A 25090-nucleotide genomic window follows, 5' to 3' on the forward strand; every position below is an offset into this window, starting at 1 on the left:
CTATACATGCACACACACTCGCACGCACAGGAATGGGAAACTCATTCTACCATATGAGTTTGACCTCCAAGTAATAGTTGTGACATTGGTCTGTAATTTCGAGAGGATAATAGTTCAACAACATTGTCTCACCCACTCTGTCTCCCCTCCCTCTCTCCCTGCCTCTCTCTCTCTCTCTCTCTCTCTCTCTCTCTCTCTCTCTCTCTCTCTCTCTCTCTCTCTCTCTCTGTCTCTCTCTCTCTCTCCCCGTCTCCCCACCCCCTCCCTCTCTCCCCTGATAGTGATTGATAGTGCTACTTGTGTACGCCTGTGTTCCCATGCAGTAGGTGGTCGTCAGGGCACACACAAACAGCACAGGGCCACTTTTTGATAGGCTATGATTAATGAGCTCTATGGGGGGGTGGCGCCCCCTAGCTGTGACAGGTCACACTTTCAGCCACGATGTAGCTGCCCCGTCTGTCTATTCAAATGAACCCGTAGCAGCAGTGGGCTTGCTGCTGCAACACAAGCAAAAATCCTCTTAGTGCTCCCACTCTCACAGTCACACTCACCCACACGTTCAAAAACATAGTCACAGAATCTTATTTAGAGTAGGTTGTCCCTTGCATACACTCTGGGTGAATATAATCTATAGTGTGTTACAAACGCACCCACCCAACCTCTCACACACTGTCTGAATGTAGTATGGGTCCATGTAAAACAGACACAGAATTCTACAATATTCTCCTAGTTATCAGTAAAAAACACTGCTGACTGTCACTATGTCATTGAGCCTTATTTACTGTCTGGAGCCATGAAGTTAGATAACATGTTTGTGTGTGTGTGTGATGTGTGTATGTGTGTGCACGTGCGTGTGTGTGTTTCCCCCTTGGTTTACCCTCCAACAGGGCTGATTAAGTGTCATTATAACACCGATGGTTATGGGAAAAATGAGACAGACAGTGAGTCCTTTAAAAAAGGGCAGGTCACATTTCTTTTACAATTAGTGGGTTGTAGGGAAACACACCTTGCAGCTAAGAGTGTGGAATAACACTCCTTTTACAGGCAGATCTGTAAATGGTAAATGGGTCTGTAAAAAAGCCTCTGCATTTATTTGCAAAAATACTTTTTGTCTGTGTGTGCGTGTGCCTGTGTGTGTGCATGTGCGTGTGTGTGTGCATGCGTGTGTGTTACCATGTCCTCAGGCTTGCTCTCTCTCCTCCTGCCACCCGGACATGGTGCATGGACAAGCGAAGCATTTCTGTCACTCTGCATCTCCATCACCTGCTCGGCATTCCCATGCTGCCAATCTGCTTTCCAGCCTCCTATCACCTCCCTTTTCACACACACACACACACACACACACACACACACACACACACACACACACAGATACACACACACACACACACACACACACACACACACACACACACACACACACACACACAACACACACACACACACACACACACACACACACACACACCTTTTCAGTTCCTTTCTCTGACTCACACAGATTCCATCTTTGTTACTCACTTGCACACGGTTGCGCACACGCCTCACACAACCAATTACACGCTCGCGCTTGTATCTCGATGAAACAGGGAAGGCTTCGCACTGCACAGAAATAGCCACTCTGCAGGCGTCCTCATTAACATGTTGGAAGCAATCAAAGGTGTGACATTTCCTCTGCTATGATGAACTTCCAACAAGTTGTAACTCACAAGTTCCTGAAACAAGCATGCACACATGTGCATGTATGTGACGGTGGGGTGTCATGTGAGTGCATCTTTGTATGATTCATAGTGGGAAGTGTTTGCCATAATTGTCTTTGGGGTTTAAAAATGAGCTGATTGTGAAGTTAATTAACTAGGAAGAGATTATAAAAAATAATTTACAACATTTGTTTGTGTCCTTTTGTACCAGAGTAAAAAGGGAAAACAACTATTTCATTTGTGTGTAGTCCAGCAACAGTTGTAGGACAAGTTATCTTAGGAAAGTTATCATAGGAAAGAAGCTAGCATATCTCAGTCACAAGTGAGTTACATCTGTGTCATGTTGAATATTTAACATAACATGTACACAAGTAAAGATATAACATTGAACTATGCAGTTGGAGCTGTTTGTTGACAAACCTTTTATTAATTTGTCTAGCACCTCTAGCAGATGTTACCAGGTACACTCACTTGTTAATCACCTGGGTTTAATTAGCAAAATAACTTAGCAGTTCCATGACTTTTGAGGTTTGGCAGAGCTTCTTGAACAAAAAGACTCACATAGCTATCTACTTATGAAATTGATACACATTAAATACACAATATGCAATGTGTAAGTTGCGTGGAAGTGTCTTGCTTTGGCAAAGCTAGGCTAGCTTCTTTCCCTCGTTCCAGTCTGTTTAACTACACTAACACATGCTGGACCTGTAGATGACCAAGAGACACAACGATTAACCTGATACTGCTTTTGGGGGGTTTTCATGGTTTTTTTGTTTTGTATTTTTAGTTTTGTCTGACTCCCACCATACTATAAAGGAAGTGTCTTTCTCCAAATGCCAGACTATTCCCTTCGTCTTATCGAGCTGTAATTTAAAGGTCTTATTAAAAAGAAATATATTGTCAGTTTTGCTAGTTAGAGGGGGGAGAAAACATATAGAGCTGCAGACAGAAAAAGAAAGGTAAGTAACAATCTCAGAGGACCTGAAAAGGAATGTTTTTGCCCGCATATGTCAGAGATGAGTTCTGTTAGTTAGAGAGTTACCATGGTGAGTACAAAGAGACAGGCTGCAGAGCCATGTGGAGCCACCACAGGTGCACATCTTGGTGGTAGTATCAAAATATCCAAACAAGAATTTTCAAGGCCAATGTGTCAAAGGCTTTATGACAGAGCACACAGTGTTAGATCTGTGTCGCTCTTAGCAGGACATCATATTCTGCTTAATACCTCCTGTCGCCTCACAGCAACCATGATGAAATGAAATTATGGCGTGTCTCTTAGTCCCTGGTGAATTAACGGCACTTCCTATTAAAAGATGACCAATTTTCCCCCTGTTGGCGCTCAGAGGGGCTTATTATACTGTAAGTGTTGGCGCAAGTGTGTGTGTGTGTGTGTGTGTGTGTGTGTGTGTGTGTGTGTGTGTGTGTGTGTGTGTGTGTGTGTGTGTGTGTGTGTGTGTGTGTGTGTGCTCGGTCAGATGGGTGAACTGCATGACTCCTCACACTCTGTCTGCCTTTGTTGATGTGAGAAGTGATGCTGCGTTGCTCCAACCTGCACTCATGTCTTCTCAAGCTTTGACTGATGCCAATACACACACAGTCTGTCCCAATCACACGTTCAGTGATTTTCCATCAAACCCATCGTCTAAATCGTGACAGTTGCTTTTTCCAGTCCTCACATCTCCTCACTTCATCTTTTCTCTCCTCCAGTAGAGAGTTGTTTTCAGGCTGATGACGATGAGGTCAGTCTGAATATCAATCACTCAATGTAATTGTCCTTTAAGGAAGGCAAGGAGAGACTGTCTCCCTCCATCCATCTCTGTCTCTTTCGACCTGCCTCTGTGTGTTTGTGTGCGTGCGTTTTGCGTGCGTGACTACCTCGGGGCTTCCTCGCAAGAATGATGATAATGAGGTAGATTGGAGGAGGATGATGGATATGGTCAGCCCGTCAATGTTACATAATGACTGCTGATCACTCTATTTATTGGCCTTGTTTCCCCTATCTCTGGCAGCATTGTCTTATTTAACTGTCTGTCCTCACAGCTGTTTGTCCTTAGCGGTCTCAGCGAGCTGTTTGTGCTTCATAGCTGTGGGCTACAGTTTTTTTTCCCCGCTCTGTTTGTGTGTTTGCATTTAAGGCTGTAGGATGTCATTTGAAGTCGACTGGAGCTCCAGAAAGTGCTTTGAATCCAGCAGGCAGGAGGGAAGGAAGTCTGGAGTCAGGGGAGGGCAAGAAGAAAAGCTCTCCCATGTCAGACACAAGACTGGAAAGCGAAAAGGGAGGAGCAGGGATGATGTGCTGTTGTTTGTTTGTTTTTGCCCTCACAGGATACCTTAGATATAACAGGGGAGAAAAAAAGGACTCCTGATCTTGCCAAACACAACCTGACCCTGTGCTTTTTTTTATAATGTCTCTCCGTTGTTTGACTGCTTCAAAGTATTCTCCCTTATGCTTTATTCTCTTGCTCTCTTGTCCCCCACCTCTTCTAAGTGCACTGTTAGGATAGTGAGGGCTCTGGAAGGGACAGTAATGACTAACTCTGTAAAGGTAATGATAAAGTACAGACGCTTTAGACTCCACTCTGGCTAGAGGCGTTGGGGCTAAGAAAATTACAGTCGTCCTTGCGTTCATATGTGTCTGTGTGTGAGAATGAGAGGAAGAGAAAAGAGAGGGTGGAGAAAAGACAGAGGGCAAAAGGAACAGAGACAGTTCCAGTCAGGCTGAGACAAAGATAGACATTACTGTGATTCATTTTCCTCTGAAGCTATCATAGAAGTGAAGCATTGTGTGCGTGCGCGAGTGTGCATTTCGTGTGTACTCCATCTTCTTTGTCCTATCCACTCGTCTACTACTGTCTTTTGACCTATCTTTAGCCGGCCATCCTATCTTCCTATCTTGTCACCTCCGTCCAGATTCCCTCCATCTCTCTCCCACACAGTTATCTCTTCTAGTGTGTCCTCGCTCCACCACTGTCTCTCCAACTCTGGGTTACATTGCATTGAGGCTCCGCCACACACTCGCCAAAGGAAGGGATTCCTTCAGATATACGATATGAGTTTAGTATAGATGAATAAAAGTGAGTGAGAATGCCCTGTATGAGCGTAGGTTGTCATCTTGTGTCTGGGTCTATGTGTTCGTATGTGTGTGTGTGTGTGTGTGTTGGTGTGATTGTGCGCTCGAGGAGAGAATACCCAGGAGCCTGTGTTTGCTCTCTAGCTGTCTGCTGTCTGTCATTACTGTAATAAAAGACTTGCTGTGCTGCATGGCAAGGAGTTCTTGTCTTTAAGGCTCTTCCATTCCGCACAAATTGCCGGCTGCTGAGCTCTGATGGATGTTTGTATGCTGGCCCAAAAACACAGGTTCCACTTAAAACCCCCAGCTCCATTATCCCAGAGTGAGACAGGGAGGGAGAAAGAAGCTGTGTTTCTGTCTCTAGCTGTCTGTCTGTCTGTCTGTATGTCTGCTACCTCTATCATCCAAACTTGTTTTAATTAAAATGCGCCTCTCTGTAGGCCCCAGAACCTACACACACATACTGCTCAGTGAGAGGTTTATCCAAATACACAAGGGCTCTCCTTCCATTCTGTCTCCATCTCAACCACCGTCTCTCTCTCTCTCTCTCTCTCTCTCTCTCTCTCTCTCTCTCTCTCTGTTTGTCTGTCTCTTCTGCCATTCCTCCTCTCCCTTCCTCTTTCTCTCGCTCCGTGCCCCCTCTCATCACGCCTGAAGAGTGACAGGCTGTGTTTTTCAGCCGATGTTTGAACACCGAGCGATCAATGCTGGACAAAGAGAAAGAGCGGGGGTGAGGAGCAGGGAGGGGCAACACAATTGGTTATTGACAGAGAATTCAAAGCCTGAAGGACTGGAGGCAACAACTTAGTAAGAGGAGAGCAAGGGGATGGAAGGAGAGAAAACAGACAGAGGGGAGAGGATTGTGAAAGAGGCACAATGATAAATGTGATTCATGCTCATGGTCAAACATCACTTGAGATATGTTAACATTAATTATTTGTGTGTTTTTGTGGACACCTGCATGTGTACTTAGTTGCAGCATTGTATGTGCTTAGTTGAAAATGGGGGCTGCTGTTGGGGTGACTGTATATTTATGTGCTTTGTTTTTGTTCTTTTGTACTGTTCTGTCCTCTTCTTATGAGCGCCACTTTGTGTTTTACATGTAAAGTCTGTCAGGGGGAGAATTTAGCAGAATAAAGTCAATTCTTGTTCATATTCATGTTTAAAAGGTGTCGGTTTGGTATAAAAGCTTGGTTGTATGGCTAAAATGAATACATTTTTCAGTTGCTGTGACCATGCTAATCCATCAGACAAATGTGCGATGCACAATGGATTACATGGAATCATATATCACAAATTTCCATGCATATACATGCAATCTTTACCTGCGAATGCAAACCATTCAATGTGTGAATGTGTGACCAAAACACCTGTTGAGATTGAGAAGCTCTGATGAGATAAAAAGGGACCAAAGTCATTTTGATCATTTTTAGAGAAACTACATAATGGAATATTTAGAGATTTCTTTTTTTAAACACATTATACATGTTAGAAAATAATAGCTGAAAATGTTAAAAGACTGTGAACTATGTAGTACTGAATTGAGGATTTAGACAATTTAGAGCATCGGAATGAGTCAGAACATGGAATTAGTCATTTTGGGGCAAAGTTTGAGTATTAACCGCGTCTATATGTAATAAATGTTACTGTGGACTATTTTTTAGAAAATGTGAAAACATTTCAGGACATTTCACGATCCATATGAATCGTGCAGCCTGCAGAAAGTGAATGTTTTGTGTGTGTTCTATTTTTTTGTATTTTTATTATTATTGTTTTATTGCACTTCTAAGGATTGCATTTCAATTTCGTTGTACTTGTACAATGACAATGAAGACATATTCTATTCTATTCTATTCTATACAATTGCAAGACAGCATTTTATATGTATTTCCTAAAACTCACATGTAATCAGTTTAATTAATCAGCATAAAGCTTTCCACTTTAACTGTACAGCGCCTGGGTTTAGGTAAGGTAAAGGATAGTGTGAGACATGTGGTGGTGAAGGCTCAGTTGGAGGTCATGCAATGGTGAATACATTTTGTCAGTGAAAGGTCCTTCTAGAAGAAGATCAAGGATTTGTTTGTAAGACAGTCAAGCAAGGCGGACACAGACTAAGGACGATGGCTGTCGGGCCTGGAGCAGCTGTTGCACTTTCCGGGCTGTCCTGTTCTGCTGCAGCCTCTTCCGTCCTGACAGGCCACTTCACACATCACACAAAACATTAGTGAAGTGAAGAAATAGTACCGTCCCTATACCTGAAGATGGTGCAGCCTCTGGATTCCCATGAATCCCCGCTAGCCTTGGTTTGAGCCCTGCCACAACTTTCTCTACCACTTTCCATCACGCTCTGTGTTCCTCTTTGCTTTTCCCTAATGTCTGAGTGCAGACTTTGTCAAGGGGAGCAGTGAGATGGGGGGAGGGGAAGTCCTCACTTTCCTAAAATAGGTGGTATCTTTCTAAGTAGTTTCTCTTGTTCTGTGGTTGTAGAATAACATTATGTGGAGCTCGAAACATTTTGAAAACTGAATGCTTCAAATTCTCCTGCTTTAGATCTCATTTTTGAAAGTGGCTGCATCTGCCCTGACACCTCTTGCTTTATCCAGTGAATGCAGAAAATGAGACAGAAGAAGTGTAAGCGCTATGAGACTGTGTGTGTGTCAAGGAAAGAAAGTGCACTTGGTTGCCCATACCATTTTTTGCATCTCCTGACTGGAGCCACCCCTGTCAATCCTCTGCACTCTGCTCCAGTCTTCCGTTTAATGCTTATTGAATTCAGATCATTTTCGTAAGCAGAACAGAGTTTTCTATTGGAAGGTCAGACCTATTAACAATTTATAAGAAACTGGATTACCCGAAAGGGAAAATCAGAAAGTGATGATGAGAGTTTGTTTGTTGATGATGTGAAGGCATTGCATAAAAAGAGAAAGGTTTCTGGCATCTGCTGACTTAGAGTGTCTTTGGAAACATACTTAAACTAAGTTGCTAAATGTGTCAGGTTGACTGTTGTCAGGTTGTTCTTCATGGAAGAGGCTACTACAACCTTGTTTGCAAGTGTTATGTAACAAGGTCTTCTTCAGTTCAGCGTCTTGCTCAAGAAGAGAAAGATGCAACCCAGTTGAGGGGCAAACATGGGACGTGGTGAGGGTTGGGTTTGCTTTATAGTCTGCCATCCTAAAGCTATAGCCTATGCTATAAACAGACATGTCTGACTGATGCAAATTTGGTGCCCAATGCCACTAGTAACAGCTGGGGAAAAAGATAAATAAGTGATGTGACAGTTTATGCCTTGTTGTAATGATTCAGCAACGTACTTTATCATTATAATACTCTTGAAAATGTCAAGTCAATTCAAGATAATTATATTTATATTGCCCAAAATCACGAAACAAACATTTGACTGACAGAGCTTTATAATCTGTACAGCAGATGACAATCCATATATATTATACCCCAGTGTACAGTGAATGTCTTTTTTTTTTTAACAATGCAGTCCTTAGTAGCAAAGTAACCAGTACATATAGGTTCATGTATGGGACTACTGCTGCACCAGTAATAGCCAATAACCCTGCAGCATTGATATACTGCCTGGAATATACCCGTCATTATTAAAGTAACAAGTCAGAGTGAAGAGGTCGGAAATACTGTGTCCTTCCTGCCAGGAGAAGTTCTTGGCAGCATTGCCAGGAGGGATGTGTCAAATCGAAAATGTCAGGGGATAATGTGCGATCAACAGGACCTGTCCGTGGAAGGTCATCAGCTCGCCCCCCCCTGCTGAGAGGCATGGACTCTTCCAGAGAGACCAGAGTAGGAGGCCTGCGTTGACCAGATTACTGACAGTACAAGGGGGCGAAAATGTCACTGTGACCCTCCATTTACAGTGCAAACTGTCAGCACCTTAAATGTCTTCTTGAAATACACTAACAGGGTCATCTTAATGTATACAGTGACACGGTGCTGACAGATTTGTTCACACATGCCCTGCAGCTGGATGGAGATACGCAAGACAAACTGTCACACACACACACTCACACATCTTCCCTCCAGGTATATGATAGCTTATTAATACCTGAGGGACAAGTTTGTCATTTTGCTTATTTCTTACCTCCTCAACAGTGAGGTCAGAGTGCATTGTCAGCCCCACAGCAGCCATCTGAATACACAGTTACACTGCAGCACTGCTCACCTCCAGCAGGGCTTTCACAGACATGGACGCTCACGTCTTTCCATTGAAGAACAGTCCCCCTCATCCATATATGTCTGTTGTGTGTGTTTTCAGAGAGCAGCGACTACAGTGAGGCCGAGGTTCTCCCTGACTCCTTTCCATCAGCACCAGCGGAGCCTCTCCCAGAATTCCTGCTTGAACCGGAGGATGCTTTCATCGTAAAGAACCGGCCGGTCCAGCTACGCTGCCGGGCGTCACCAGCCACCCAGATCTACTTCAAATGCAATGGAGAATGGGTCAATCAAAATGACCACGTAACCAGAGAGAGCCTGGACCAGATCACAGGTGATACTTTCATACTTACAGATGTACTGTAAACACAGCTTCACACACATAGTAATGTCACCTTGTATTTCACTGACATAAACATCATACTCAATTACAAACATCATTTTCAACTATATAATCCATTAGCTCCTATAGGGTTTTATGAGCATGTTAACTGCATTTGGCCTGCAGCCAACGCATTATTTATATGCTCAGTGAAAAATATGCCCCACTAATCTCTCTCTCTCTCTCTCTCTCTCTCCCCCTTGTTTTTTTTGTTTTGCACTCTCTCTGAACAGGTCTGGTTTTGAGGGAGGTGGAGATCTCAGTGTCAAGGACCCAGGTGGAGGAGCTGTTTGGGTTGGAGGACTACTGGTGCCAGTGTGTAGCCTGGAGCTCGGCTGGCACCACCAAGAGCAACCGTGCCTATGTCCGCATTGCATGTCAGTACCAACACTGTGTGTGTGTTTGTGTGTGTGTTTAAGAAAGAAGTAAGAGAGACACCAGAAGGGCAAATGTTTCCGACTTTTTGCTTGTCATCTGTGTCAGCTTAAGTATATATGCAAATAAATCTGCTGTAGCACTCTATCTTAGTCCCCCGTGGTAATGTGTGTTGTAGCGTGATTGACACTTTGCATGTTTATGAGGGTATGAATTGAAAAAAACCTGACAGGGTGACAGAGGCTTTTTTACAGTTTTGCCTGGTGTCTGTGTGTGTGTGTGTGTGTGTGAGAGAGAGAGAGAGAGAGAGAGAGAGAGAGAGAGAGAGAGAGAGAGAGAGAGAGAGAGAGAGAGAGAGAGAGAGAGAGAGAAAGAGAGAGAGAGAGCGATAGACGGATAGAGGGAAAAACTGTCACTCTGCTGTCTAGATGCAGCCTTCACTAACTGCTGACTACATATGTGTCACCCCCTGTAGACCTGAGGAAGAACTTTGAGCAGGAGCCACTGGGACGAGAGGTGCGACTCGAGCAGGAGGTGCTACTGCAGTGTCGCCCCCCAGAGGGCATGCCCGCTGCTGAGGTACAACATATCTCTATTACCGTCAATTGTAGGAGCTTCAGTCTGCAACAACACAAAACACAAGGGAGCAAATTAAAGATCGAGCCATTTAAGTTTGAGAGATTTAAGTCTATGCGGCTACAAGGCAGCATCAAGAAAAAGCTCCATGCACTTAAATCCATTTTGTGACATGTTTTAACATCAAGCTGCTCTATCTGCACTTCATCACTTTTATTGTTTTCATAAAACAGCAGTAAAACAATATATAGAAAACAAAAAATCATTATTCATGAATGTTTATTTTTTATTATACAAGTAAATAATCACCTTCCAAGCTGTATTTATTTTATATTTAGTGGCTAACTAACATTGTTATGATGTGACATAAAAGAGTGAAAGCACATTATGTGATTACAGTAGAGCTTTTATATATTTAATAATGAATGGTAATTGTCTTGTTTGTGGTTGTTATTATGACATGATGGCCCTTAGTGAGGAAGATGTTTCAAAAAGAAAAGAAGGAGAAATCGAGTTTGAGCAAAAGAAGCAACAAATTATATTTTCTTTTTCCTGAGCGAACTAAAAATAATCAAAAATTGACCATGTTTGATCAATATAACATGTGGCATTGAAGCGTGCTGTGATGGCTTAATACCCTGCAGGTTTATAGTGTTTACTGAATGTGTCTGTGAGTGGTGCGTTGACACATGTTTATGCATACACACCAGCTGATTTGTACGATAATTTATGTGAAGAGTGAAGAGAGAATGTGCCAAAAGAATTAGAGGAAGTTCATTATTCAATATTGCTGTGACACAGAAGATTGAGAGTACAAGATGAATAATCAACTAAATTATTAGTTGCTATGGTTGGTACTGTTGCTAAAAAACTGTCTTAATTTAATTCATTCTTAATGTGTAATTGATGTCAGTGCCTTATGTGATCACACCAGAGATTTCTGTCTTTAAGACAAAGTATTTTAATGTATTCATGTGTGTGTTCCTCCTCCCAGGTGGACTGGCTGAAGAACGATGACGTGATAGATCCATCACAAGACTCTAACTTTCTGATCACTATTGATCATGATCTGATAATCAAACAGGCCAGGCTCTCAGACACCGCAAACTACACCTGTGTGGCTCGTAATGTGGTGGCCAAGAGACGTAGCAGCACCGCTACTCTCATTGTTTACGGTAACACACACACACTTCTTTTTCTTCCTCTCGTACCTCACATATGAGGGTGAATCTGGTATTATTGTCGTTCACCAAAAATGAAATGAAAGAAAATACAAAATTATGAGAGAAGCTGAAAGAAATTTACCAAATTTTAGGGGGACTGGTTTATAAGTCAACCCTTTATATCATCATCCATGAGTTCCTTGTCAGTTTGGTTTAGCATTGCAATGTATCTAGTGAAAATAGTGACAAAACACGAATGGGAATATTTCAGCAGCACTATACATAAATTAAATTAAACCACAACTTACTCCTTTGAACCACCAATAAGAATTTTTACAAAGCATTTAAATGTGGTTGATAGCAGGAAAAAAAGATGAATATGTGATTGATAAATAACCGATGAATACAACTACTTATATCACATATGTGGATGTATGCTTTATTTAAATTTTTGAATTTGCTAAATATGCTAAATTCAAGCTTTGTTTGCATGTTGACATGAATGGTTTGTGTCTATATTTTAATTATATTATAGTTAATTTAACCAGGTTATAACTGTCGGTTTCACTCACTGTCACTCTCTGGTTGTCTGTCTGTCAGTGAGCGGAGGTTGGTCTTCATGGACTGAATGGTCGGAGTGTAATGCTCGGTGTGGGCGTGGCTGGCAGCGACGAACACGTAGCTGCACCAATCCTGCCCCTCTTAATGGAGGAGCGTTTTGTGAAGGCCCACCCTTTCAGAGAGTGACCTGCACCACACTGTGCCCAGGTGAAAATGACACACTCATCAGTATTACTGTGCTGAGGGAATTTCTGAAACAGGCTATATAATGGGAAATACCAGGATTCATTTTAAAACTTTCAAAACATCTACATCAGACGCTGGAGATTCAACTTTAGAGGAAACTAAAGTGTTTTAAGGTCCTTTCAAAATGATTAAATCCAAAAACAACTTCAACCAACCAGGAATGGATAGCTTTCACTCATGTAATTGCTCTTGTTTAATCCTGAAAAGTCATCCACATCAGGAACACAGTGTTGTCTGATTTACTGTGATACACCTTAAGGTAACATTGCTCTGGCCTGTGTGTCAGACCATCCTCACTCAAGAATGGTTTGAAACAAACAAAAGAATACGTTTGCAAATTGCAAAATTATGCACGTCAAACAATTATATATTCATCATGCCACATTCTACCGTCATGCTCAATTCCCCTCAACCTGGAGTGATGGAGGTATTTAGCTATTTAGCTGATGGAGGTATTTAGCTGTTGGTTAGTTTTTAAATGACTCACATCTCTGCTGTCTCATTCCAGTGGATGGAGGCTGGACAGAGTGGGCAAAGTGGTCTGCCTGTGGGACAGAATGCACCCACTGGCGCAGCCGCGAGTGCCAGGCCCCCCCACCCAGGAACGGAGGAAAGCACTGCAGTGGCAGCATGATGGAAAGTAAAAACTGTACTGAGGGGCTGTGTGCACGCAGTAAGTTGCCTGATCAATGCATTTGAATTGGGGTAACAGTTACATGTCAAAACTGAGTAAATATTTGGCTCATGTATTTTTCGTGATGTAATGTATCCAAAAGTCTTAGTTTACTAGTACAAATTCAGTAGTTCAGCTGTTTAATATCTGAAAGGATGTAGTGCACCTGTCAGGGTTAATTCCCTAACAGCACATTTGCTGCTTCTGGTGGTTGTTGGATTGATAATAGAAAATCTTGCAGGTTATTTTAGTCACTCATAGTTCACTTTTATAAGGTGTATTGCATTTCAAAGCTATTTTGTACAGGATAATATTCCCAAGGTGTTCAGCTATAGCAGCAGCATGGGAAGAGCGTGAATGATGTAGAGTGAGATGAAAGAAAAAACAGCTAAATCTCAAGCAGATGTTTCATGAAGGAAAATTTAGGTTCTCAAAGAGAGAAGGCAAGTGATCCACATCTAAAAAGCACAGATGGAGAGAGAGAGAAACAGAGAAAAAGAGACGGAGTGTGTGGAGTGGGAAGCGAGCATGACACAGCCAAGTCGAAAAATTGAGCATATGAGAGTGATTCAGACTCACACTGACACCCAATGTGCAGCCCGTGATGAGCTGGGAAGAATCCAGCTGACAGCGCATTAGAGTCTTAGAGACGCACATCCACAGAGGCAGTGAGATACATTCAAGTGCGCGCTTAAAAGACATACACACACAAGACACAAACCAACACTACCCAAGCATGCAGACAAACCTCCCAAACCTCCTGCACGTGCAACGGGAGGATCATACGCACACTCGGAGAGACACTGTGCTTCAACTCTATCTGACGTACACGCAAGTCCTGACATAAACAGGCTTCCATGGAGCGGCCAGATTAGACAAATACATTTTCTGATTTGCCTGCACAGAGCAGAGCATTCTCAGGAGGTCGTCAGGAAAACATGCACTCAAGTGACATGAGGGGGAAGATGGGAAGTGTAGCGCTGTAGAAAAATCTGTAAATTTGTGATTTGTAAAACTGCAGGTTACCAAACAAATAATTCATTTTCTCAGCACATTCATATGAGTATTCTGCAGTAAAGAATTGTCCCAGTGACATTGACTCATTGCTTTCTTTGCTTCAGACAATCAAATAGCGGCTCACTCTAATGTATCATCCACTGTAATTCCACTGAGGATAAGCCAAATACCGCAGTCATAAATGTAAAATGCTTTGAGACACCACAAACCATCATCTTCTCTGCACATCAGTAGTTTCTAATTGCTGTTGGATGAATGGGAGAGTCGGGGAACCCATTTGGTGTTTTGACGATGCTTGGGAGAGAAGGTTATTTGGTTTGAGATCTAGTAAGTGACACAATCCGACATTCATCAAAACTACTCGCTCAGTGGTGATTCATATCAGCGTTATCATGGAAAAGACTGTTCCCATCAGGACGGAGGTGTTTTGTTTTTCATAGGATGGAAGTGATAACATACCCTGTGGGGTGTATACAGCGATGTTAGTGGCACTGACAACATGGTTTCAATCTGCGTCGTCTCCTTTGTGTACCAAACACCACCACCACCCTCGCTCATATTCAAAACCATCTTTCATCCATATGATAATAATCTCCTTCAGTCATTTCTAATCAGCTTTTATTGTCATTTTTCTATGTACATTATATAAACAATTATGCTGAGCTTATACATTCATGCTCCAGCTCTGCCCATTCTCACACACTTGTAGAAAAGGTTATTATTTTTTTTTAGATATTTTCTTGCTTGCAGTACGCCTTTTATGTTTACATTTCTATTTTCATATTGATGAGCTATTGTTTACTTTCCCGTTTCTTCTTGGTATTGTTATTGTATCTTTCATTTGCATAACGACTAGTCCATCCATTTTTATGTTGTTGTGTTTTTTTCTTTCTTCTCTTGTTTTTTCTCCTGCTCAAACAGATAAAAAGATTTCTATTGAACATGCAAGCCATCGTAAGTTCACCTTTCCATAACTTCACCCTCTTACTGCTCACCGTTGCCCTCTATCATACTGTTTGTGTTTGTACAGTACCTGTGTGTGTGTATGTGTGTGTGTGTGTGTGTGTGTGTGTGTGTGTGTGTGTGTGTGTGTGTGTGTGTGTGTGTGTGTGTGTGTGTGTGTGTGTGTGTGTGTGTGTGTGTGTGTGTGCCAGCCTGTAGGTGCATACAGGTTAGGAGTCCTAACATCTGTGTTAGCACGTGGAGTTGAGTGCGTGCAGCGTTTTGTGTTGAGCCTGTGTATCCACACTTTGTTGTCATCTCAGATCGAGTTCAGTGAAGACATGCCTCACCTTCTTGTCCAGCCTGCTTATAAATGTTGTTATCCCATCTAGTCTAGTCTGTTGACTAAGTGTAGCGTAGGTTTTCTAAGCTAGCTCTGTGTTAGCACATTGTACCATTTACATAGCGGCTTGTTTCAACTGTGGATAGAAAAAAAATAGAAGATACAATTACACCAAACTGATTAATGGTGTAATTAAGCAGAATGCCCAAAAACTATTCATTTCACTCTAATCCAATGTGGCAGAGAGGAAAATCTGAAAGCTCTGTTAACAGAGAGAGCAAAATGACATGGCTCTAAGCTGAGACACTTTGATCTATAGGCTATGAGGTGGAAGTATAGCACTTCCTGGAGAAAAACAGCTCTGACTTTCAGTTAATCTGTGATATAGTTTACATTTGAAGTGATGGTAATTCCTGTAGCTCAATGTGACGTGGGCTCAGGGGAGAGCAGCCACGGTAATGCACCTAATTCGCTATTGTTCCGTTTCTGGTAATAAGTGCGGACGGCTGTCGGATTCGGTTCCATCGCGCCACGTGAGCATGGAAGCTCTCCTCTGCCAGCCCGTCTGCCTCCGGCTTTTCCTCTTCTCCACACTTTCTTCTTACCGCTTCTCTGTAGTGTCTCTGGTTTCCTCCAACTTCTTCCCCACTCTCTCCTGCTCTTTTAACATGGGCCTTTAAGTTAAGCACTGCCATCCTTATCTCCTCTCTCCTCCTCACCACACTTATAATCCCTCTGTCCTCTCTACAAATCACACCCTTATCTAACTCTTTCCCATCCCTTTTGCCAAATTGCCTCTCCTCTAGCTTTCTTCTCTGTTTATCCAGCCTGTCTGCTTCTTCTTTTTTGCTCTTCTTTGTCTCCCGCCAACCTCGCTTCTTGTCGTCTCCTCTTTTCTGCTGTGGTGTGACCGGCTGTGAGTTGGGTCTGGCTCTGCTAGTGTTGGGGAGTCACAGCTAAGCAGGCTGAGGTGGGCCTGCTGACCAGTCACAACCAATCACCCAGCAGAAGGAAAGATAGGGAGCCCAACGGGGAGCAGGTGAAGTTGAGGGCAACCACCCTCCCTACCCATGCTGCCTTTTGGTATCAGATGCACCTCCTGGAGGCTAGGAGGAGCAAGTTTTCTATTTTGTTTGGATGATCTTTAACAAAAAGAAAAAAGGAAGGAAAAAAAGATAAAGCTTTAGCTAGAATCAAACTGAACACTGTGTACATCCTGGCAGGCATACTGCCAGAGTTAAATAATAGGTTCATATTTGTACATTCCCACATGATCATTCCCCATGTATATACTGGCTGTGAAGTGATCCTGTCCCTACTGACATTCCCATGTAACAGATGAAGGACTAAATCCACAGTACACTGAAGCTCAAATGAGGCTTCAGCTGACTGACTTAGTCACACAAATAAACATTTTCCAGGGATGTACTGAACCAACTTTGTATCTCCTGATACCAGTTATATCCCTCCAATACTTACTGGCCAGTGCTCTCTTTTCTAACTTATAGCTTTAACTGTATAATCCTCATAGGGATCCTTATGTTAATGTTAATGCCAGAGTAACTCAGTTGAGAACTTGCCCTGACTGAATTAATGTCACTCATAGCAGAAACTGACACATTGTACCTGATCCACCTAATAAGATATAAACTGGATTTGACTCACTCAGTCTTCTGAAACTTCATATTAGCTTCAGCTGAACTTTTTATACAATATGAGGTCTGTGGATTTTACCCCCCAATATTTTACACTGGAATCACATTAGGGACGGATCTCTTCAAGCACAGTATAGACAGGGGACAAGTACAGCGACCGCTGCCTTCAATGTTCATATTGGCAAGTCAGCATTGTGTTAAGATATGGCTGCTCCAGTGAAAAAAAGGGCTGCAACCATAGACATGCAAGTTCTTTGAATAGGGAGAAGGGGTGGGATTATTAAGTCTTCCCACTCCTTTTTGAACATGTATTGTGTTAAGCTTGCTGTTCTTGATTGTTTTTTGTTTGGTTTTTTTTTCTCTTTTCAAATTTCTCTTTTCATGTTTTATTTCATGTTCAAAATCAAATTTTCATTATCAATTAATCTGTTGATTATTTTATTGATAAATTGTGTAGTTTATAAAATTTTACAATAAATAGAGACTAAAGGGCCTATCACAATTACCTAGAGTACAAGGCCACTTCTTCAAATTGCTTGTTTTGTCTAATTAACAGTCAAATTCCCCAAATGCCATTTAAAAAGATGTAAAAGGGAGAAAAACACCAAAATCTCACTTTTTAAAAGCTGAGACTTGTGATTTTATTTGACATCTTTAGATTGACAAAAGTGCTGTTTGTTGACATTCTGATGATTGTCTAATTAATTAACTAATCCACTCAACAATAATACTCAGCTACAACAGAAAATAATACAAATATCAGATATCCTAAAAGAGTACATTTTCTTCCCTCTTGTGTTTTCCTTTCATTTGTATCTGTGTGTTTTCACACCTCTCATTATAATATCCTGACCGTCTGTCTTTCTGTCCCTCTTACAGCACTAGCTCCAGGTATGGGTGTAGCAGTCTACGCTGGTCTGGTGGGGGCCTTGCTGCTGTGTGTGATACTGGTGCTGTGTGTGGGTGTGCTCGCATATCGCCGGAGGTGCCGCCATCTCCACGGAGACATCACTGATTCTTCGTCTGCTCTCACTGCCGCCTTCCACCCTGGCAACTACAAGCCTCCTAGACAGGGTGAGTTCACACACACACACAGTCGCACACAGACACATCATACAGTACACGCTCACACACAATTCCTATGTTTATTATTCTGTGTTTATTTTCACAACTATTCTTATTTTTAACCATCCCCATAGAACCACGTCTTATAATTCATTTCATTGTCACACTGCTATTTATATCATCCCATAAATTCATTTTTTAAAACCATTTTTATCTCTCAATTCGTCAATTCTCCATTCTTTACTGCGTTACATTTTTTACATATTGAGAATTTGTCATGGTATCTCTACTCTTGTTCTCGCAATCAAATATTAATTAGCAGCGTTAATCAATTTCACTTGCATCACTTTTAGCACTCTCAGCCCGGCCTGTGTCATTTATGGTGATAAGAGAGCTCTTCTCTTCTACGTCCACAGATAACCCACACCCTCTGAATCCTTCAGCTCCTCCAGATCTCACAGCCACAGCGGGGGCCTTCCGCGGCCCGCTCTTCTCCCTGCAGCAGGGTGTCAATGACAGTCCCCACAAAATTCCCATGACCACCTCTCCCCTGCTGGACCCCCTGCCCAGTCTCAAAATCAAGGTGTACAACTCCTCCACTCTTTCCTCTTTGGAGCTCCCTGCTGACATTTGCATGGGTGATGGGGAGATCCTCAGCCTGAAGTCGGTGGGTACTGTGGGGAGAGAGCGAGAATACCACAGCCACACCCTGTCCAGAGAGCCTGGGCTGAGCACCAGCGCCACCCTGGGAAATCTGGGAGGACGCCTCACCATCCCAAACACAGGTAATATGAAACCTTTCAAAACACAATTCTCTTTTTATGCTTGACACCAAAATGTGACCCAGTGTAAACCAATGACATCTCAAGCATATCATAGATAAAACAAGATAAAACGTGATACCTTCTCCCTCAGGTGTGAGTCTGCTGGTCCCACCTGGCACCATCCCCCAGGGGAAGTTCTATGAGATGTACCTCATTATCAACAAGTGGGACAAAACAACGTGAGTACTCCTCTATTTCACTCATCGTCTTTGCAACCACGAGACAGAATAGACCTCACTCTCACCTCAATCAGAATTTTTCCCAATGAAAGCTCTCCTACTGTGAACCATTTGAAGTTTATTTTGAAGTTCTGGCACTTTTTCTGAGGCTAAAAAATTGATCAACTTGTCTCAACTTTTATGCTAAAATTGGAATGGATTAATTTCTTGCCAATTTTCCAAATGTTTGATGTACAGTTTGCCTCAGATACATTAATACCAGCATATTTTAACAGTGTCATACCCATGATGTTCTTTTATAAATCAAACGTGATGTTTTTGAAACTGTTGCAAACACCAGGTGCTCTCTGTATGTGTGAAAATTACAGGCTACCCTCTGAGGGCAGTCAGACTGTGCTAAGTCCTGTGGTGAGCTGTGGTCCATCTGGCATGCTGCTGAATCGTCCTGTGGTCCTTACTTTGCCACACTGTGCCCAGCTAGACACTCCTACACCTGACTGGACACTCACACTCAAGACACAGACCCATCAGGGGGCGTGGGAGGTGAGACCGCCTCTCACTGGTCTCAAATAATGGATATCCTGTTGCCCCATGTGGCAGTATTGAACCTTACTTCAATCTTCTTTTCAGGAGGTGCTGACAGTGGGTGAAGAGACGTTGTCGTCTCCGTGCTACCTGCAGCTGGAGGAGGAGTGTTGTCATGTTCTCATGGAGCAGCTGGGAACGTATGGCCTGGTGGGCCAGTCCTGTCCTCCACAACCTGCCTGCAAGCGCCTGCAGCTGGCATTGTTTGCCCCCCGAGCACCCTGCCTCTCCCTGGACTACAGCCTCCGTATTTACTGCATCCACGACACCCCACATGCACTCAAGGTGCTGCTTGTGTGTTCGTCAGTCTTTTTTGCCTTAATGAGTGTAGATGTTCACAATCAGTCTGTTTATCCAGCTGGCCGCCTATTTTCTTCATGCTGTTCTGTTGCTATTTTCAGCTTTGTTGCGCCTTTCTTGCTTTTCCATTTCTTTGTGTTTGGTGTATGTCTTTGTTGTGTCAATCTGGCAGTCATATTTATAGTGTCAATAAGTACAGTGCTGGTAATTGACTTAAATCTGCAGAAGACTTTAGGTGTACTGAATGCCATCGCCTCTTAACTGCAGCTACACCCTGCTTGCAAAATTAAATTCTGGTAACACATATTTACAATTCCTTTCCCACTGGAACTAATGACTCAAAATAGTATGGCACAATACAACCAGCAAGTGAGCAGTCCATCCAGAGACTCACTGACATTAAATATTTTCCCTGTCTCACAGTCCCTTTTGTATAAAGTGTTAACAGACCAGCCGGGCTGGTAAACATGAGCGTGCTGTGTGCTGTGTGCAGTTTACTGGCATCACATTACATGATTTCTGGCTACTAAAGTTCAAACAGCTTTCAAACTGTTAGCTCTCACACATTCCAAGTAATATAAATGTTCTTAAGTGTTTTTAATTGTAATTCATAACAAACTGATGAAATAAATTAGTTTTTAAGCTTGTCTTCTCTGTGCCTCTGTGCAGGAGGTTTTGGATTTGGAAAGGAGTCTAGGTGGAGTGTTGCTGGAGGACCCCAAGCCGCTTTTCTTCAAAGACAGCTACCACAACCTGCGCCTGTCCATCCACGACATTCCTCACACTCACTGGAGAAGCAAACTGCTGGCAAAGTACCAGGTGAGACACTCAAAATGTAGCAAATATAAGGTTGTAGGATTTATGGCGGTAGCCATGTATGCAGTGTTATGTGAGCTCTTTTATACACAGATCCAGGCATGACGTGTAACACAACAGCATGTGCTCCCCATTAGCGTCCTGTCCCTCCGTGCTGGCTGTCCCTTTTACACAGACGTTGATACGTCTCTATGACTACCTCCATAACCGGCTTATTGCCGAGGCAACTCCGCTCCCCCACTCTGTGACTATACCTTTTATACAGAACAGCGAGGCGGAATAAAGGCACAGCATTCCCGCCTCGAACAGGCTGTGTAAAAGGGGCTATTGTCTTCAGTCTACCTCAGTTGCAATCAAGCACAAATCAGCAGCAGTTTGAATCATGCAAATAAAAATAAATATTTATTGATTGTCTGGGTTACTTTGAAAATAACAAGCAATAACTAATAAACAAAAACTTTGGTCTGTCAGACTTCTGATTTCACTTTAATAGAATGTGTTTTTTCTCTGAAAATACAGCGAGTGGACTTCCAAACTCTTTGCTGCATTCTTTTGACGACAGCACAGAGATTGCAGTCTGAACCCACTCTGAATAAACAAACAGGAAATCTGATTGTGGCCCTAATTTATGGACAATACGCTTTAGAAATAAATTGTGCACTGACACACAGAGACTGTGGAAACACCCAATATGAAAATAAAGCATGCTGCACACTCCTTGAATGGAAACAGTGTTCTATATCCTTCCTGATTGTGCTGCTCAGGACAAAACCACTTTAATCACAGTGAGAGACCATTTTTTCAGCTCTCTTTTTCATTAATTTGTTCATTCATTTTCTATACAGTTTATCCTCTAGAGGGTCATGGGGGGGCTGGAACCAATCTCAGCTGACATTTGGCAAGAGGTGGGGTACACCTTGGACAGGTCTATCACAGGGCTAACATAGTATGTAGGCAGACAACCATTCACACTCACATTCACATCTACAGGAACTTTAGAGTCATCAGTTAACCTGACTTGCATATTTTTGGTCTGTGGGAGGAAGCTAGAGTACTCGGAGAGAACCTACGAGGGCAGAGGGGGAACATTAAAACTCCTACTGACCCTTGTGGAGGGCCAATGGGTTCAAACCCAGAATCCTCTTGCTGTGAGGCATTAGTGCTAACCACTGCCAGCTCTCTTTTTAACCAAATTATTATTTTTTGTTAACAGGAGATCCCGTTCTATCACATTTGGAGTGGCAGTCAGCGGCCCCTACACTGCACCTTCAGCCTAGAGAGAGGCAGCCTGGCTGTGTCCCAGCTCACCTGTAAGATCTGTGTCCGACAGGTGGAAGGAGAGGGACAGATATTCCAGCTGCACACAGACATCCAGGAGGTAATGCTGACAGTAAAAATTGGGTTTCTGCTGAAGTAGATAATATTGCCATGAAAAACATCAAGTTTGGTCTCAATGCTTCTCACTTTCTCTTTCAATCCAGACTCTACCACCACACTCGCCCCTCCCCTCAGGAGGCACCTGCCTGCCTTCATCTCAAGTGGGACCTTATGCCTTTCGCTTGCCTGACTCCATTCGCCAGAAGATTTGTGCGAGTTTGGATGCCCCCAGCGCTCGTGGGTGTGACTGGAGACTACTGGCCCGCAGTCTAGGCTTTGATAGGTCAGATCTACCTCACAGATTTATGTGTGAAAGGCAGCTTGGTCACGACTCAGTGGTGTTCAGTCCAATGTTGATACCCAGATTCATAGTTTTATTGTGAAGTGATAACTCTGAACTCTGTGAAAGGTGGCATGTATACATTCATTTTTTGATTTACGAGATTAGAGATATGAGATTATGATATAAAATGTTTCACTTAGATTAAAATAAAATTGAAGTGCAAAAATGTAGATAGACCTCTATAAAAAATGTTTTAAAAAAAAGAGGGGGGGAAAGTGTTCATTCCTGGTCCTACTCATTACAATCTGCAAAACAAGACTTGACTATTAATCTCAACATTATGATTCAGTCATGCATGCTATATATTGCTAATCTACATTTCAGACATCATTTCATGGTACCTTTTATGTGGCTAACTAGCTAATCCAGCTGTGTGAAATTTGATTGCTAGTTGAACATCAATATCAGGCTATCCAGCAGTATTTGTAATATACAGTATTGGGGATTCAGAAATGTTTGTAATCAAATAGCCACTTTCATTCTGCCCTTCTCTTCTTACAGTTTGCCTTGTCTTTTTTTTCCTCAGGTACTTGAATTACTTTGCAACAAAGCCCAGCCCCACAGGTGTTCTACTGGACTTATGGGAAGCTTGTCACCAAGGTGACGCAGACCTGGTCTCTCTGGCGACCGCGCTGGAAGAGATGGGCAAAAGCGAAGTGCTAGTTGTCATGACAACAGATGGTGATTGTTGATTGGTCACGGAACAAGAGAGCGATCAAGACAGAAAAAAAAAATTAATACCTGCCTATGAATATGCACACCCCAGCACAAATCATAAGCCCACAGAGCATTCTGGTTCCTTCACATGTACTCTATTACCTCTGCCTCATCACCCTTTTCACTGGTCAGCTGCTGTAGCTACATCTCCACCATCACCCATTCCCATGCAGGCCATCCTATGACAACTGCTAACCTGGTTCAGCTTGAATCCTCTGAAGCACATGCATCTGAAAGATGTGAAAGCAATTTGAAGGTACAAAGGCGTAAAATAGGTGTAAAGTCATCTGTCATGTGGTGTTGACTGTCTCCTTCAAAGATTGAAAATGATTATATTCTTGTATATAAATCACAATGCTTTGGGATAAACAAAAAAAAAAGTCATATATTTATCCCACTAAAGCACGCACAATATCACAAACACACAAATGCTAATGCGGGATTAGCCATGTTCCAGTAGCAGCATGAAAGTGCATGATTAAACACCATCACACCTCATGGCAGGGGCTTTTGTTTTCTCACTGCAGCATCGTTTCTCAAAATCTCCATTGTCATTCTGTGTGCACAGTGAATGACAGGCAGCCCATGACCTGTCTGCAGCCTCCTCAGGCTACAGACACACTCCAACACACACATGGACAAACTGGTCATTAACGGGCTCTGAATCAGACAGGCTAGGATTTCTTGTCTTACTGCTTTAATTGTATACAAATCAAATGAGGATCGAACTCTCAAGGTTTGAGGGCCAGTGCAAATCTCGTTGGGCTGAAAAAACGAGGACAAAAGAAAAGCTGCCTCTTCTTTGTGGTATGAGGGTGGATTTTGAAGATTGTTTCAGAATTGGTGGATAACTAGACCGATTGACTCTTTATATTGTACCAACAAATGCCTCAAAGCCTTGGCATATCATTCTGACTCACAGGGGTGTTTCTCTTTCATCTCTCCTCACATCCCTCTATCGCTCTGCCACACTCCCCCAGTCTGTTGAGAATAAACTGCAGGAGAGCTTTCTGGTCATCCCTTAAAAGTTTCCTTTGGGGAACGCTCTTTAAGTTATTATCCATATTTGTGGATTATTTGTTGTTGTTGTTTGTTTTTTTTTCATTGTCATTGTTGTTACGATCATATAGTACCTGTTTTATCATTTGTGCTTGTTAAGGCTTCTGAGCTGCTGTGTTATATTTTTGATTCTATTAGAGCAAGCCAATCGGGAGAGTTAGACGCACAGTGGATGACTCAGTTGTGAATAACAGAACCACGTTTATTTGTTCTTTTTAATATTGTGTATCTATTCGAAATGTAAAATATAATCTGTAAAACATGATTAGAGGTTGTCAAAAATGCAGGTGAATATACTGTACGCTCTATTTCGTAGGCATTTTGCTTTGCTGTAACTGAGGGCGGTTTCTACTGTCCAGAGACAAATATTGCAGAATAGATTAGCCTTGTCTTGAATTAACTAGGCAGCAAGGGACCATAACATTTACCTCAACACTAGCTGCATTATGTTTCATTCTGTTCTGTCCACCACTTATCTATCTGTCCATCTGTCGGTCTATCGCCTTGTAACTCATTACGTCTCCCTTCTCTCAATTTGACATTAGCATATTGTTAACCTTTTTACTAAGCTACCTGCTTTGTGGTCAGGGTCCTCAAGCTATTTGCATTATCAATATTGTTCTGTCAGACGGAAATTGAAATTCTGAAATCCAACATTGTCATTACTTCATTTTTTTTTCTCCCTCAAAGCAAAAAAGTGTTCATATCTTTGAAACCACAAAACCAAAACACAGGCAGTATCCCTCCTCTTCAGCAGTGAGTCATGTCACTGTTTTGTGTGAATGAACTGAAATGCAAGTGTGTGAGTCTGTGTGTGTGTGTGTGCGTGTGGGTATATTTGGGCAGGCGGGTGTGCACGCACAGTCTATGGTGCACACGCTGAAGATCTGTCATTTCTCTTTGTAAGTGCTATGCAAGTACAAAAGAAAAGAAAAGCATTTTGACTTCTTTT

General features: G+C 42.5%; 1 protein-coding gene across 1 annotated transcript in view; it reads left to right on the top strand.

Moving 5' to 3' along the window:
- The window catches only part of unc5b (unc-5 netrin receptor B), a 43290-nt gene extending 20236 nt beyond the window's left edge, over positions 1 to 23054 (top strand). Inside the window, exons 3-18 of the mRNA XM_062431006.1 lie at positions 9044 to 9274; positions 9556 to 9699; positions 10173 to 10276; positions 11268 to 11448; positions 12037 to 12204; positions 12752 to 12916; positions 14855 to 14887; positions 17753 to 17947; positions 18355 to 18723; positions 18854 to 18941; positions 19310 to 19484; positions 19572 to 19811; positions 20496 to 20645; positions 21856 to 22032; positions 22124 to 22302; positions 22889 to 23054. Coding sequence (XP_062286990.1) covers positions 9044 to 9274; positions 9556 to 9699; positions 10173 to 10276; positions 11268 to 11448; positions 12037 to 12204; positions 12752 to 12916; positions 14855 to 14887; positions 17753 to 17947; positions 18355 to 18723; positions 18854 to 18941; positions 19310 to 19484; positions 19572 to 19811; positions 20496 to 20645; positions 21856 to 22032; positions 22124 to 22302; positions 22889 to 23054 — 2765 coding nt within the window. The remainder of the gene's footprint in view (positions 1 to 9043; positions 9275 to 9555; positions 9700 to 10172; positions 10277 to 11267; positions 11449 to 12036; positions 12205 to 12751; positions 12917 to 14854; positions 14888 to 17752; positions 17948 to 18354; positions 18724 to 18853; positions 18942 to 19309; positions 19485 to 19571; positions 19812 to 20495; positions 20646 to 21855; positions 22033 to 22123; positions 22303 to 22888) is intronic.
- The last annotated feature ends 2036 nt before the right edge of the window (positions 23055 to 25090 follow it).

The sequence above is a fragment of the Scomber scombrus genome, chromosome 12 (assembly GCF_963691925.1).
Source record: "Scomber scombrus chromosome 12, fScoSco1.1, whole genome shotgun sequence".
Lineage (NCBI taxonomy): Eukaryota > Metazoa > Chordata > Actinopteri > Scombriformes > Scombridae > Scomber > Scomber scombrus.